This window comes from Rasamsonia emersonii (genome assembly GCF_000968595.1).
Source record: "Rasamsonia emersonii CBS 393.64 chromosome Unknown ctg1118621760286, whole genome shotgun sequence".
Taxonomy (NCBI): Eukaryota; Fungi; Ascomycota; class Eurotiomycetes; order Eurotiales; family Trichocomaceae; genus Rasamsonia; species Rasamsonia emersonii.
In genome coordinates this window covers 18,968-33,597 of record NW_013563104.1, presented here as the reverse complement: position 1 = coordinate 33,597, position 14,630 = coordinate 18,968, and the positions used below count along the sequence as shown (strand labels likewise).

The window sequence follows — 14,630 nt, the reverse complement described above, 5'->3', positions numbered from 1 at the left end:
CTTCGTGTACGGTGGATGCCCGGTATTCTGCCTCGACGCCCTTTCACTTGGCTATCTCGAGGACTCACATCGCCCACTTGGTTCGAGACGACTCTGTTGCCTCAGGTAGCAGCCGGAAAATCGCTACGGGAGATGCATTGCACTGAGGCTTTTTTGCAAGATTCTGATAACTCTCTTCTGTCGTCCTGTATAAAACTAATGCTTCACATGAATTGATGGTTACTAATCTTGCAAGGCTTCTCGGCACAGCGTCGATGCATAATGTGCGCCTATATGCATCCAGAAAACGAATGTTAACTATTCTTTCTGCCAATTATGGCTTCTGAAGATCGTGCTCCCGTGCTGACCGTTCCATCAGGGGCAGCTATTGCCTCCAAGGTTAGTTTTCCAGAGGCACCTCAATTCTGCAGACTCGGATGCGACACATGGAGATTTTACTAACACGCTCGCTCTTGTATTAGGCGAATGAAATAGATGGTTTCTGCTCGATGGATGCAGAAACGATCGCATCGCCTGTGCACAATGTCCAATTTAGTCCTCATATTGCTGTCTCCGCGTCGTCCTCTTCGACGGTTTCTTCACCGTCAACATCACAGATACAGACGGAGTCCGTGAGTGAGGCGCAAAAGCAGAAGATCGAGTTTCTTGAAGACCTGAAGAACTATATTCCTGTTGGAATTTTGAGGAGATGCGATAAACTGTCCGATCCCAACGATGAACCACCCGAAGGATCTAGATTCCCTCATGCGGAGCTTGTGAGCTTAGAAAAACACCGGTGGCTCCGAACTCAATGGCATGTATATAATGATCATCCAGGATGGTCTTATGTTCGTGTGTTTGTCCTGCCAGATGACACGGGCCGCAAATTCATTCCGCGTTCGAGTACATCGCTCAGACGGGCACTACGAACCGTTATGTCCAGGATAGATAGCTCGCCAGAGGCTTGGGAAGGAAAATTTATTGTCGATGGAAACACAACACAGAAGAGCGCGGATGCAGCAGAGGAGGAGTCCTTGTGGTATATCTTCAACACTCTGGACGACCCGAAGCCCAACGTGGAGAACATGAAAGACCCATATGGCCGACGTGCGATGGAGGATTTACTAGGCATTTCAACAGGTGATGGTTCTGTACCTGGAGAATGCTCGAGCGTGATTGGACTCAAGACGCCGTTATATCCCTATCAGCGTCGTTCAGCGGCTACTATGGTTCAAAGAGAAGTGCAACCAGCGCAAACGTTGGATCCGCGATTACAAGCCTACCGAAGCCCTACTGGCCAAGAATATTATTATGATAAGGAGGAAGGGAGCATTTTGCGTGAGAAAAGGCTGTATTCGGAGGCCTGCGGAGGTAATATTCCTGGGTGATGTAGTAATTGTTTGTCTCTAATTCTATTACAGGCATTCTCTCAGAAACCATGGGTTGCGGGAAGACGTTGATTTGTCTTGCAGTGATCCTAGCAACGCGCGGTCATGTTCCTCGTATTCCAACTCAATATCAGGAAACAACGAACCCGGTTCGCAAAACCACTGGCTCCCTCATGGAAATGGCGGCCGCCACTGCTGGTCGCTTTTCCATACCATGGAAGAGCCACTTTGACCAGCTACGCGAAGCTGGCATGAATCTCGATCGATGCGTGCAGGCCTGCGAACGGAACCGCGGGACATATACAATACCGCCGCCGCCGTCGAAATACAAGAGTCGCGAGGGAGCGAAGCCGCGCCCACCCCCTATTCATCTTACTCTGTGTTCTGGGACTCTTATTATTGTACCACCTAATCTTGTCGATCATTGGAAACATGAGATCGAAACACATACGGAAGGGCTCAAGGTTCTTATCCTTCGAACCAGTGCGGATGTTACCCCTTCCGCGGAGGAACTCTTGCAATACGACATTATTCTCTTCTCTAGAACACGCTTTGAAAAGGAGGCAGGAGAGCCTGTCAACAACCGCCGTTCTCCATCTCATTCTGAATACCATTCTCCACTGAAAAAGTTCCACTGGCTTCGTATCATTGTGGATGAAGGTCACAATGTCGCAGGTCATGGGCATAAGACCAGTACCATCCATATGCTTGACCAGATCCACGTGGAGCGTCGATGGGTTGTCTCGGGAACACCGTCCTACGGACTGTACGGGCTTGAAATTAGCCTAGCATCACAGGAGACTCAATCAAGTGACACTGAATCCCCTGATGAGATTGCCTCCTCTGTTTTGCGATCTCGGAGGAAGACTGGGAATGCAATAGATGAGGAGTTGAAAGATCTGGATAAATTGCGCCTTATCGTCGTCGAGTTCTTGGACCTGAAACCCTGGTCGAACTCGCGTGCTAATGATCCAGCAAACTGGACAAGATATATGAAGCCGATCGGTGAGGATGGAAAGCGAAGAAAGGCGCCCTCGCTTCGAGCCACTCTTCAGAGCCTGGTCGTGAGACATCGTTTGGACGTGATCAACCGCGAACTTCCGCTTCCAAGGTTGCACAACAGGGTTGTTTACCTTGAGCCAACCTTTTACGACAAGCTCGCAATCAATCTTTTCCTGTTCAATCTAACGGTCAATGCCGTCACCTCCGAGCGGAAGGATCAAGATTATATGTTCCACCGGAGGAATAGAAAACATCTTAGTTTGCTAATCAACAACCTACGACAGGCAGGCTTTTGGTGGACTGGTTTCGACCAGAAGAATCTCGAGACTACAATCGATGTGGCGGTGCAGTATCTGGAGAAAAACAGGGAAAAGATGGCATCTGAAGATATTGAATTGCTCTCTGAGGGCATTCGAATTGCACAGAAAGCATTGAATTGCAGAAGCTGGGATGCTTTCTGCCAGTTCGACGAATTGGGAGTCTTCGTTCAAGACTTTCCTGAACATGCTCGGGCTCTGTGGTCGCTGACTTCTGAAGACCGACAGGAGCCTCTCTTATTGGGAATTTCTCAAGCCAGACTAGCCCAAAAGTTCATCACTTCACGTCTCACCGCTGATGATCCGGCAGAAGGTCTTGCAGGTGCTGGTATTAAAGCGCGACGTGAAATCTCTGAACGCGCAGGAAAGAAGAATTCTGGGACTGCAGAAACAGGAGTCGCGGACAATCTAGTCCATAAACCCAAACCAGAGCATGAATCTCCGAAGAAGACGTTTTCAAAGGGGTTGAAGAAAAGATTACCCCCTGAGTCGCCGCTTTCGCGGGCTAAGATGGTGGCGACAACCTCTGCAAAGCTAACCTATTTGTTGGACAGAGTCCTGGAGCTGCACAAAACAGAAAAGATCATTATTTTCTATGAAAACAATAACTCGGCCTTTTGGATTGCTGAAGGGCTGGAGATGCTAGGCATTGACTTTCGCATATATGCCAACACTTTGAAGACCAGCCAGAAGGCAATGTATTTGTCGCTGTTTGATGAGTCCGAGGATGTTCGTGTCCTGCTTATGGACTTGCGACAGGCCTCTCATGGTCTGCATGTTGCCAGGGCATCCCGCGTGTTCATTGTGAATCCGATTTGGAGGCCCAACGTCGAGAGCCAGGCGATAAAGCGGGCACACAGGATCGGACAAACGAAGCCTGTATTTGTTGAGACATTGGTTCTGAAAGACACGTTGGAAGACAAGATGTTGCGCAGAAGAAAAGAAATGTCTAATACAGAGCTTCAGCATGCAGAGAAAGATATGCTGGAGGACTCGACAATGAGCTCGATCATCCAGAACGAGAGGTTCATACCTATGACAGAGGATGAAGCGTCCGCAGGGGCCGCTTACTTGAGAGATCCTCCAGGATTTTTCGACCGTCATGAATTGCCTATTCCGGACAGTTACGTCGAGGGTGCTGGAGACCCGTATCAGGATTCCGTGTCACCCAGCAAGCGGAAGCGTCCTGCGCCATCCTTTGAAGTTGTGGTGGATTCAGATATATCCCCTTCGTCAAAGAGGAGAAAAGCGACGTTTGAAATCCAGGTAGTCACGGAGGGTGACGATGTGATGACTCCTTGGAGTTCGTCTACGTCTAGGCCCAGATCTCCGTCGTCTTTGCATCTCGACAACCAGCCTCTGAACCAAACTAATGGCGCGGAGGGTGAACCTCGGGTCCAGAGTCTGTTTGGTGGTTGAGGCCTTACATATCAATGACCATGTTTTATACGTCTTTATTCTATGTATTTATTTTGTCTTTTTTTTTTTGGCTGCTTTATTACAGAGGGAGTCGTGGGTCAATGGTCATCAATCGATGGGTTGGAAGGTCTGACAGTCATATTATCCTTGGGTCGGGTGTTTTTGGGGTGTTTCGACTGGACTGGAATAGGGGCAAATAACGCGGCCATGTGCATAGATTTGGAGGGTAAATAGCGTTTAAGCGCATGATCTTATCATGAAGATAGTCTGGATACTAGTTTCTTCTCGTTAAGATATTAGCCATCAAGCATGCGCAGAACAGTACTACTAGTGTGTGATGTATCGAAGTAACAGTCCGATGACAGGTCAGTCGAATCCTGTCTATTAAAATGCGGAGCACAGAGAAAGAGAAAGAGAGGAGAAGGCGAGTACATAGTTAACCCGACCATACTATTTTAGCTTCCTGACCATGGTTACCTGAATCCACTTCTCCGGCCTAGTAAAATCCCCACCTGCCAAGTGAGGGATTATCATACCGTAGTGCAGATCTCAAGAGGGAGGACTCCAGGTATTCCCTTTTTATTATAAAAAGCTAACAAGACCTCTGATAGTGAGATGTGAGGCTATTGCGTTTTCCCTTTTCGGAAGGCATGAAGCTTTTTGTAAGCTTATCTTATCGGCGATGCTCCGCTCCCCGCCTTCAACATCTCATCATTTTTCCGCGATTTGCTAGCAACAAGTCTTGCCATGGCTCACTGTCTTGAATAAGACGCACAAGTAAGACTAATCCTTCTTTTGTCATTATTAATTGGCGTATCATTTTTTTTATTTCCCCCTCTTTTCTCTTCGGAATAGATAAATATATTTGCAGACAGACATCGTCAAGACATGACCGATCCGGTCCCGAGCGCGGGGGGCACCGGCGCGGGGCAGCAGACCAGCGAGCAGAAGCAGGAGTCACAGCATCAGACGACAAGAAAGAGCATAGCAGAGGAAAAGAAGAAAACGATCGTCATTGGCCTCTCGGGTCCTTCGTCCAGCGGGAAGACAACTCTCGCGAGATTGTTGAAGACAATCTTCTCCGTGAGCGGGCGCGTGCGGACGTTTATTATCCACGAGGATGACTTTTATTTCCCGGACGATAAGTGGGTCCTGCCTACTGCCTCCTTTTTCTTCCTAACAGACAACAAGACGATCTATATGGTTCTTGTTCATCCAGGAGAATGTGACTAACGCGGACTGTTTGCCTAACAGGATACCTGTCACCAGGACCAAATCGGGCGACTTGGTTCAGGATTGGGATACCGTGGGCGCAATCGACGTGCCTTTTCTCTCATCTGCGCTCGCCTATGTCCGGAAACATGGGACACTTCCACCCAGGCTGAAGAGCAAGGAAGACCAGAACCAGACGTCGGATCCGGGAGTGGATCAGTTCCAGGTGGAAAAGCTGCAGAAGGAAGTCGGTGAACGGCTGAGGAGGAAGCAGGAAGGCAAAGAAGAAACAGAAACAGCAGCAGCAGCAGAAGAAACGGGAGTAGAAGCAGAAACCGCGTCATTGACGGTCGCCTTCCTGGAAGGATTCCTCCTCTACGCGCCGCCGGAATCTGAAGCACCGCAGCATATCCTTCGCCCTATCCACAACAACATCCACCTGCACCTGTTCCTCCCTGCCCCGTACGATCTGGTTAAAATCCGTCGGGAGGCACGATCCGGCTATGTGACTATCGGTCCCGCACCGACGCCTAGCAAGAAGCTGGAGGACAACGATGAGCACAAACAGAAAGAGCAGCAGCAAAAAGAGCAGCAGCAGCAGCCGCATCAACAACTAGAAGAGACGACCGTCGACCTCGAGAATGCCGACCACCACATACCCGAGCAAAGCTTCTGGACCGATCCACCGGGCTACGTAGACGACATCGTCTGGCCGCGCTACGTGCAGGACCACGCATGGCTGCTGTTACCGGAAGAGGAACAGCAGCAGCAAAGTGGGACCAAGCCGCTGTTGCTCGCAGCACAGGAAAGGTCAAAGAATTCCAATACTCTGCTAGAGGAAGAGCTTCTCAAGCTCGCCGGCCAGGGGACCAATATCCGGACCGATGCTGGCGTCATGGTTGCTCCGGGAAAGGGCAGGCTACACATTACGGAGTTGCTCGACTGGGCGGTGAAGGAAGTATTGAATTTTTTGGAAGCAGAAGGAGAGGTATGACCATAACATACAACACACAGTGTTGGTTGTTGGTGTCGTCATTTTGTCATTTATCAGATATCTATTTGGAAATCGTCATAGACATATCTGAATATTCCAGTCTTTCTTCTCGCTATATTTAATATACTATGGACAACGAGCTGGAAGTCACAACAAGACTAGACAGATAACCATATAGTGGCAGAAACGAGTCTTGCTTGATATTTTATTTTATTTTACCATTCACAAAATTTTCCCCCGCTCTTTCTTTTTTCTTTTTTCTTTTCAATCCGAAATCAAACAAATGGAGGAAAACAATGGGGTGGGGAAAACAAAGGCTAATTCGTATCAAATCGTGTAGATATGAATTGATGCAGGAACAAAATATGAAATGTTACACAGCTTCTAGCTTCTATATACTTCAATTCCTTCAAATTCAAGCTGCGCCACCACGGCCGCCGATATTCGCGAGTGTCTTCTTCTGTTCCTCGGTGATTGTTATCGCAGGCAGCTTTCTGGGAGCAGTGTCGGCCTGAGGTGGCGGCGGCAGGAATCCGATCGATACCAGATAAGCCAGATACAGGCCCATCAGGTCTTCTGTCACGCCGGAGCCGGCCGAGGCGTCGATGCCCGACCAGGAGGCGTCTGCCCGGAGAGCAGCCGCGGCATTGGTGTCGTCCAGTTCGGGCGCTTTGGTGTTGGTTGGTAAGTCTGCGGTGACAAAGTGGTAAAGAGGCATCCTGAGATAAACAGTATTAGTATTTTTCCACTTTTCCCTTTCCTTTTTTTTTTCGCAGGGCACGGTGAAAAACTTACAGTGCATTCTGAGACTCTTTGTCGTTGTGACCCTCGTTGACATATTTCTCCAGAGCCCTTGCCCATGGCACGTAATCGATTTGAGGGACGTCGTATCCATATGTCTGGAGAGTGCCCAAGAACTGATTGAACCGGAGTCGGGGGTGGCTCGTGACTTGGGCAACCCCTAGAGGTGTCGTCGGAGGATGGAACGCGGAGGCAATGATAACTCTGGCGACATGGTCGACTGGAACCATATTGACCGTGTTGTTGATGTTCGGGCGTGCCGACAGCTGAATGCATCCTTTCAGCATTCGGATAAGGAAGTCATCCGTGTTGGTGGCTAGGAAGCTGTTAGCTCAAGACACTTAAGTAATAAAGATGGGAAAGTTTGTGACGTACTCCCAGTAGTCGAATCACCCGTGACATATCCTGGCCGAATAATGGTTCCTCGCAATCCTCTCCGGCCTGCTTCCTTGACCAAGTATTCGCCAACCCACTTACTCTGACCGTAACCGGTACCGAGGCCAGAGCTGCTCCCTTCCAGATCGTCTGCCTCGCTGATGCCAGCGCCCCCGGCTGCAACGATCCGCTCCGACTCCTGAACGTAGTGGTCGTTGTCGAGGACGCTAGTGGAACTGACGAAAGCAAACTGCTTTGGCTTGCCACTGGCACAGAGTTTCAGAGCATCAATAGTACCGAGCACATTTGCAGGCTTCAGATTAGCGTAAGGATACACCCAATGGACCAGAGCTCCGTTGTGAATGACCACATCAACAGTCTGTGACAGCTTCTCCCACATCTCATTAGAGAGACCCAATTGTGGGTCTCCCAGGTTACCTCGCACGCACTGAAGACGGTCTGTCCAGGACGGATCCCAGAACCCATATGCTTGGCAGCTGGATCGGATTCGGTCAAGCGCCTGCTCTTCAGACTTCGCTCGCACGTGAGCCACGACCTTGACAGATGGGTTCTGACGGGACAAGAGTTCGCGGAGGATATGAGCGCCAAGGAATCCAGTGGCTCCGGTGAGGAAGACTGTCGTCTGATCAGATAGCACAGAGCTCGTAGGGGCAGCAAAGCTTGCTGGTAAACTTTCCACCAGTTTCCTTGCATCCTTGGAATATTCGTCGTCGAGTTGGGGAGCTGCAGGAGATGTGCCATTGGCAGCTTCCTGTCCTTGGTTGTCGGTGAAGGATTCGAATTCAATCAATCGATCAATCTCCGAGGCAAAGCCCTTCAGGGTTGGGCTGCGGAAGATTGCGTTCATGCTGATATCGATGCCTCTCCACTTCCGCCTCACCTCGAAAAACATCTGCTGGGCAAGGATACTATGGCCTCCAAGATCAAAGAAAGAGTCATCTGGCCCAATCATGCGCGTCGTGACGTTCGGAATGAGCTTGGCCCAAATCTGAGCGATCGCCTGTTCAGTTTCGGAAAGGGCTTTGAAGGCCGATGATCTGCGTCGAGGAGCAGCAGCGCTCAGCTCTGTTGTGTCTGGGAAAGGCAGTTGAGGTTTATCGATCTTGCCATTCGGATTGAGAGGCATCCTCTTGAGAGGGATGATGACAGACGGGACCGCATAGGAAGGCAGCTTGGTACGAAGGTACTCCCGCACGTCATCCCGAAGAGGTCGGAATCGCCTAAGCATGCCAACCATGCCTTCAGCCGACTCGTCATCGGTGAGTCCTCTTTCTTGTAACCATGCATGCCACTTTTCCATCGCTGGAACGATGTAGCTGACCAAGATCTGCTCCTCGAATTTGTCTCTGCGCACCAATGTGACGTTCTCCCGCACCAGGGGATGGCGAGACAGGTGGGTGTTGATCTCACCAAGCTCAATTCTGAAACCACGAATCTTGACCTGGTCATCTGCCCGACCAGAACATTCCACATCTCCTGTCGGGGTATACCGGCCAAGATCTCCGCTCCGGTACAATCGGTCTCTGGGTCCAAGATAGAATTCCCTCCAAGGCTCGTCGTTGGACTGGTTCTGAGCTTTTTCTTCATCCACCCACTTCTGGGGGTCGACAAACCAGTTCTGGAGGAATTTCTTCTGATTCAGTTCTGGAGATCCGAGGTATCCCTCCGCCAGACCACCTGCACGGACGTAGATTTCGCCTACTTCTCCAATGGCACAGAGGCGAGTGGGGTCGAACCGATTGACAACGAGCAGTTGTACATCGACCATTCCGCGACCGGCAGGGATGATATCCTTCATGCTATCCAAGTATCCTTCCTGACTGGAATAGCTGGGGATTTCGTAATAACTAACGGCGCGCTGCGTCTCCGTCGTGCCGTACATGTTGACAATATTCACATTGGGGGCAATCGATTGCAACGACCGACAGTCTCTCTTGATGAGGATATCCCCCACGAAGAAGGCATGATGAAGCGCAGGGAACTGTGCAGTCGCACCGCCTACCAGGATTTGTCCCATGGCGGGCGTAAGGTGGGTGACAGTCGCTCCATATTTACGCATCCATTCAGCGAGCTTTTCGTTCTGGATGTCATCCCGAGATGGCACCAACAGTTGCGCACCTAGGAATAGGGGTGTGAAGATATCTCTCTGAATCGGATCATGAGATATGCCACTCAGCATGGTAAACTTATCATCGGCAGTGAGATGAAAGGTCTTGGCCATCCAGGGGAAATAGTAAGCCAGAGAGAAGTGACGACCCCGCACACCCTTTGGCCGACCCTCCGAACCGGACGTGAAGGAGAGGGTAGGAGTCGAGTCAGGCCCGACAACGACGCCCACGGGTCGCGATTTGAGGTGAAGCTGCTTGGCGAAGACATCCTCACCATTGACAGTTCCTCCCACCAGGCTGCCATCATCACGAAGCGCAAGGGCTGGGATCTCCGTGCGGAGCTGCAGATTCTCTGCAATGAATGAACGGACCTGTTCAGACAACTCCCCGGCTTCTTGAGTCGCCTTCTCAATAATAACAAGAGCCCTCGGGCGAGCAACGTCCAGATAGATGTTCTGCCGCTCGGGAGGATAAGCGGGATCGATCACGGAGAAAGCAGCACCCGCTTTGAGAATACCCATGACTGCAACCACCAGATCCACACCGCGGTGGGCGTACACCATGACCACTTCTCCCCTCTGAATTCCCGATTGGACTAGATAATGGCCCAACAGGTTGGACGCTTCGTTGATCTGCCGGTAGGTGAACTCGCGGTAAGGGGAGGTTTTGGAGCCGGTCTCCACCACGCAGAGCTTCTCTGGATGTGCCTCAGCATTCCGAGAGAAGATTTCATGGATGGCTCCGGGGTACCGGGACCAATTCAGGTTCGTTGTCGGATCGGGCAGGATGGCCTTCTGTTCCTCCGTCATAAAATCAATTCGACCAATGGCCTCATTAGGGTTAGAAGCAGCATTCTGGACAAGACGGCCCAGTTGCTTCAGTATGATACCAATCCGGGCACTGGAGAACAGACGCTGATTGTAATAGGCTCCAAGGTGCGTGTCCGTCGTCGACTGAGAAGAGACAGCAATATTGATCACGAGATCGGTCGTCTCGAAGGTGTTCGCAGGATACTCTTGGGAGGCTGCGGGAGCATCATAGGCGGCGAAGCGGAAGAGGACCGGTGCTCGTTCCGACTTGGATTTCTCCTGGAGGTAGGATCGCAGGTTTCGTAGAGGCACAATATCTGCTGCTCCTTCTGTAAAGGCCTGTAGGTTGTCAGAATTCGTTTCCGAGATAGATGATCGGTCTCGACGGGTTGATCGCGAACCTTTTCCACTTTGTCCTGGAGCTGGCTAAATGTCTCACTGGCTTCCAGTTGAACTCGGAGGACAAATGGACGACCATCGTCCGCGGAGCTTGTTCCAATTGCAATATCCTCATCCCCGGTCAGACGGGCGACCAAGACGACGAAGGCGGTCAAGAAAACCAGAAAGGCCGATCCTGAAGTTTCAGAGAGCTTCTGTACAGCCGCCAGAGCATCCGGGGTCAGCTTCAATGACTCGAAAGCCTCAATTGGTCTCTTGCCCGCTTCGGGCACATTGGTTTCGGGATAATCTCGTGTCAGCGGCGAGACGGTGAGGTTCTCGAGTCGTTGAGCCCATCTCTCGAGTCGCTCTTGCGCGGGGCTAGCGTTGAGACCCATCTTTGCTAGACTGCGGCGCAATTGGGCCTGGATATGGCCGTGCTGCGCCCAGATGGTGGTAGACAGGAGGATGAGTCAAGAGGGGCCGTACAGTGGTTTATTCTCTTCTTCCACTACAGCATCGAAAGTCGTCTGTCCTGACTCACCCCTCAAAAAAATCACGCCGATTTCGCTCCCGCCAAGCCGAGGGGCCGCTGCCGAATGTGCTCACCGCCTTCGCTCTTCACACTAGTTCATTTTTGGAAACACGTCACCTGTCTGAGAATCGGCAATGCAAAGTAATGACCTACGACAGCTCACTTTCCGTATTAAAAGAGAATAAAAGGTGCAGATGCATAAAATCGACCTGCCACGGACATATCAGAGGCCTTGAAATCACGTGGAAGTTCGCTCCGGCCAGGGAATATTTGTCCCCCAAAGTCACATTGCAAGTCACATGATACATGGGCTATTATTGGCTCAATGGAAAGTTCCGCACGATGGTTTGCGGTCACGGGATCTCCACAGTGGAGCCCGAGATCCGAATCCGGTAAAGCGTGCCAGGCACGATCCAGTGCCCGAGACCAGCGTTTCGTTTATCAGTTCAGGCCCGTCGCTGGTGTTAGGCGATGAACTTATCTCTCCCTGGGCACCTCGCTGGTCCCTGTGAAACTGCCACGGCGCTGACTCTTTCGTCAGTCCCTGCAGCGGTCAGGAGAAGTCAATTGGGGAGCTTATTATATCGTTGCCCTGCTGAGGCTCTTGCTCTCCTTCTGGGACCTTCTCCCCCTGCTTCCGCCCGTTCCTCAGTAGCCTATGTTTCAGTTAGTGTAACCATGATCCCCCATCGGAGCACGACGCTCTTTGCCATCATTGTCTTTGTCGCCTTCCTGCTGTTCATCTTCTCCTCGTCTCCCGTCAATAACTCCTCTGAATCTGTTGTTTACGTTCCTTCGCGGTACGTTCCGCGGCCGAAGCTGCCGTCTTTCGACAACTTCCGTTTCCCGTTCCGCCCAGCTGCCCATAAACCACCGGAGGAGAAGAACAGTACGAGCGGAGACTCGAAGTGGTACACCGATTTTAGATGGCTGAACCCGTTTTCCTCCTCCATCACGCTCGATGAGAATCGATCTGTGCTGCCGCCGCTGCCGCACCGGACCCCCGTGTATACCTTCTACGAGCCCAACGAGAAAAACGATGATCAAGAGAAGGAGGCCGATGCCAAGTTGCTCCTGGCCTGGCGGCGAGCGTGGTATGCTCAGGGCTTCCGGCCCGTCGTCTTGAGCCGGGCAGAAGCCATGAACAACCAGTACTACGAGGCCGTGCAACGACTCAAGATGGACCCTGCGCTTGAGACGGATTTTTTTAGGTGGCTGGCCTGGGGGCACATGGGCACTGGTCTTTTGGCGGACTGGCGATGCTTCCCCATGGCGCGGTACGACGATGATCTGCTGACGTATCTGAGGCGGGGTGCCGTTCCCACCCATATCACCCGGTTCGAGAAGCTCGGCGGGGGCCTCTTTGCGGGCGAAAAGTCGCGGATCAATGATGCCATCAACGAGGCTATCAAAGCCTTCAATGATCACGCCAAGTCCATGATCGAACTCATTCCGGCAGACTTCTTCAAGGTCGAGCAACCCAGTGCGCTGGCCTTCTACAATTCGAACACCATCACGACGCACTATCCCGCTCTTGCCGAAAAACACGTCTCCTCCACGGCCTCAGGTCGTCTGGCGCTGACCGAACTGATCAATGCGCACCTCCACAACACTTTCCTCAACAGCTTCTCGTCCGGTATTGCGGTGCTGAAACCGCTGCCAGAGCACACCACCGCGTTGGTAGAACCTGCTTTGCGCCTTGCCAAAGCACTCATCCAGTGTCCGTCGTCTGTGCTGCCCACTTCCTGTCCTCCGAACCGTCCGACGTGCCAGCCGTGTAGCTCCTCTTCCAAACCGATCTCCATCACCCAGCCGCCGGCGTTTAAAAACACGACGAGTCTGTTCACGATTGGTACAGTGCCTCATCCGTACACACTGATCAGCCTGCAGCATGGCTCCGACGACGTGACCACAAGATATATCCGTCGGGAGACTCCGCGTGACCCTTGGTTGATGGAGGTGACGAAAGATCTGTTGGGACCCGAGCGTGGCGGACCATCTCGGGTGGTGGTGTTCAAGGAGCTGGTTGCTGGCGAAGCAGCTATTGCACGATCGTTTTGGATGACCGTGGAAAACCTTCGGGCCCAACCGGGCGAGGATATCCCGGCGGAGATCCTGGATGAAATGGAGTGGCAGTTTGGATTTGCCATCCCCCGGGATGTGTCCAAGAAGGACAAAGCCGCCGAGGATAAGGATAAGAAGCCGGATGAGAACAAACCAGAAGAAGCCAAGCCGAACGACGGAGCACAGGCGCGTGGTGAGGCGCTGCAGAAGGAGTACAACCTCATCGAGAAGGCTCGAGAGGTCCTGAGGAGCAAGGAATCCAACCGAATTGGCATCCGCGACGTGGCTGAAGCATGGAACCTTGCCGACTCGGAAGTGTGGCGGTTCGTTCGGGCGTACCGGTAAGTACAAGGCCACTTGCCCTTGCTGTCGCTTCGAAATTGACTAACTGGGTCATCATTTCCTACAGAGCGCGAAGTGTCGTGGAACGAAAGAAGTGGGAGGAAGAGGAGAAGAATTTCGTTGGCGCCAGGCTTGATTAATTTGGCTTGATTATATAGCAACCCTGTCCTTGTAGATCGATTGCATTCTCGATGTGTCCTTTTTCCTGGCAGTTATTGGTTGCCATGAGGTCTCTGTATATTAACGTCTTTCTATCTGCGGAGCACCTGGCGTGGCGTTTTATTTGTTGGATTCTCTCCGTGGCAGTCTCTACGGGCGATCAATTTGGGATAGAAACTTGATTTTGTATGAGCGAGATGACGCACATCTCTTAGAGCCTACTGCAAGTGGATGATTCTCCACATCCTGCGACAATGAACAGACCTGGTCTATGGTTTACAACGAGTGGAGGCTGTGTTCAGCAATTCTGTTTCGACCCTATTGTCACGGTCTTTATCCTGCGGGAATACAGGCGGAGATAGAGAAAGCTGGCTTCGGAGGCGTCCTTCTCCGCAGCAGCCAACCACGGTGCTGCACGAAGCTCCAGCCAATCGGGAGCGGGCTGGTTGTCCGGCAGGCCTGAGCTCCCATCGGACAGTGGCGATCCCCGCGAGGCAGCTTGCTTGATATCGCTGGGCAGTGGGGATCCCCGATAAGGCCACGCCCTCTCGTCTACTCTGCGATCTCATTCTTCGGCCTTGCTCACTCGAATATATATTGTGATGGTTCTTCCCCAGCTGTTTTGTTTTCTGAAGTCTTTGCTCCTTGTACCTGACCGCTTGCAGTCATTCCCGTGACTGGCTCATCTCCCGCAGGGCTAAGTCCCTGGGCGCTGGGACCTTTGTGA

The 14,630-nt window shown here is 51.7% G+C and overlaps 4 protein-coding genes across 4 annotated transcripts; 3 read left to right on the top strand and 1 right to left on the bottom strand.

Moving 5' to 3' along the window:
- Positions 1-315: 315 nt before the first annotated feature.
- Positions 316-4,105, top strand: T310_5458 (uncharacterized protein; the record flags this gene model as incomplete). The annotated part of the gene is made up of 3 exons (XM_013471672.1): positions 316-378; positions 462-1,350; positions 1,401-4,105. 3 exons carry the CDS (start codon positions 316-318, stop codon positions 4,103-4,105), a joined length of 3,657 nt encoding a protein of 1,218 aa, XP_013327126.1.
- Positions 4,106-4,993: 888 nt separating this feature from the next.
- On the top strand, positions 4,994-6,473 carry T310_5457 (uncharacterized protein; the record flags this gene model as incomplete). The annotated part of the gene is made up of 3 exons (XM_013471671.1): positions 4,994-5,250; positions 5,360-6,305; positions 6,393-6,473. The coding sequence occupies 3 exons, from the start codon at positions 4,994-4,996 to the stop codon at positions 6,471-6,473; spliced, it is 1,284 nt and encodes a 427-aa protein (XP_013327125.1).
- Positions 6,474-6,726: 253 nt separating this feature from the next.
- Positions 6,727-11,201, bottom strand: T310_5456 (L-aminoadipate-semialdehyde dehydrogenase; the record flags this gene model as incomplete). The annotated part of the gene is made up of 4 exons (XM_013471670.1): positions 6,727-7,030; positions 7,107-7,428; positions 7,488-10,764; positions 10,827-11,201. 4 exons carry the CDS (start codon positions 11,199-11,201, stop codon positions 6,727-6,729), a joined length of 4,278 nt encoding a protein of 1,425 aa, XP_013327124.1.
- An 815-nt stretch (positions 11,202-12,016) lies between these two features.
- Positions 12,017-13,884, top strand: T310_5455 (uncharacterized protein; the record flags this gene model as incomplete). The annotated part of the gene is made up of 2 exons (XM_013471669.1): positions 12,017-13,743; positions 13,812-13,884. 2 exons carry the CDS (start codon positions 12,017-12,019, stop codon positions 13,882-13,884), a joined length of 1,800 nt encoding a protein of 599 aa, XP_013327123.1.
- Between the last annotated feature and the right edge of the window lie 746 nt (positions 13,885-14,630).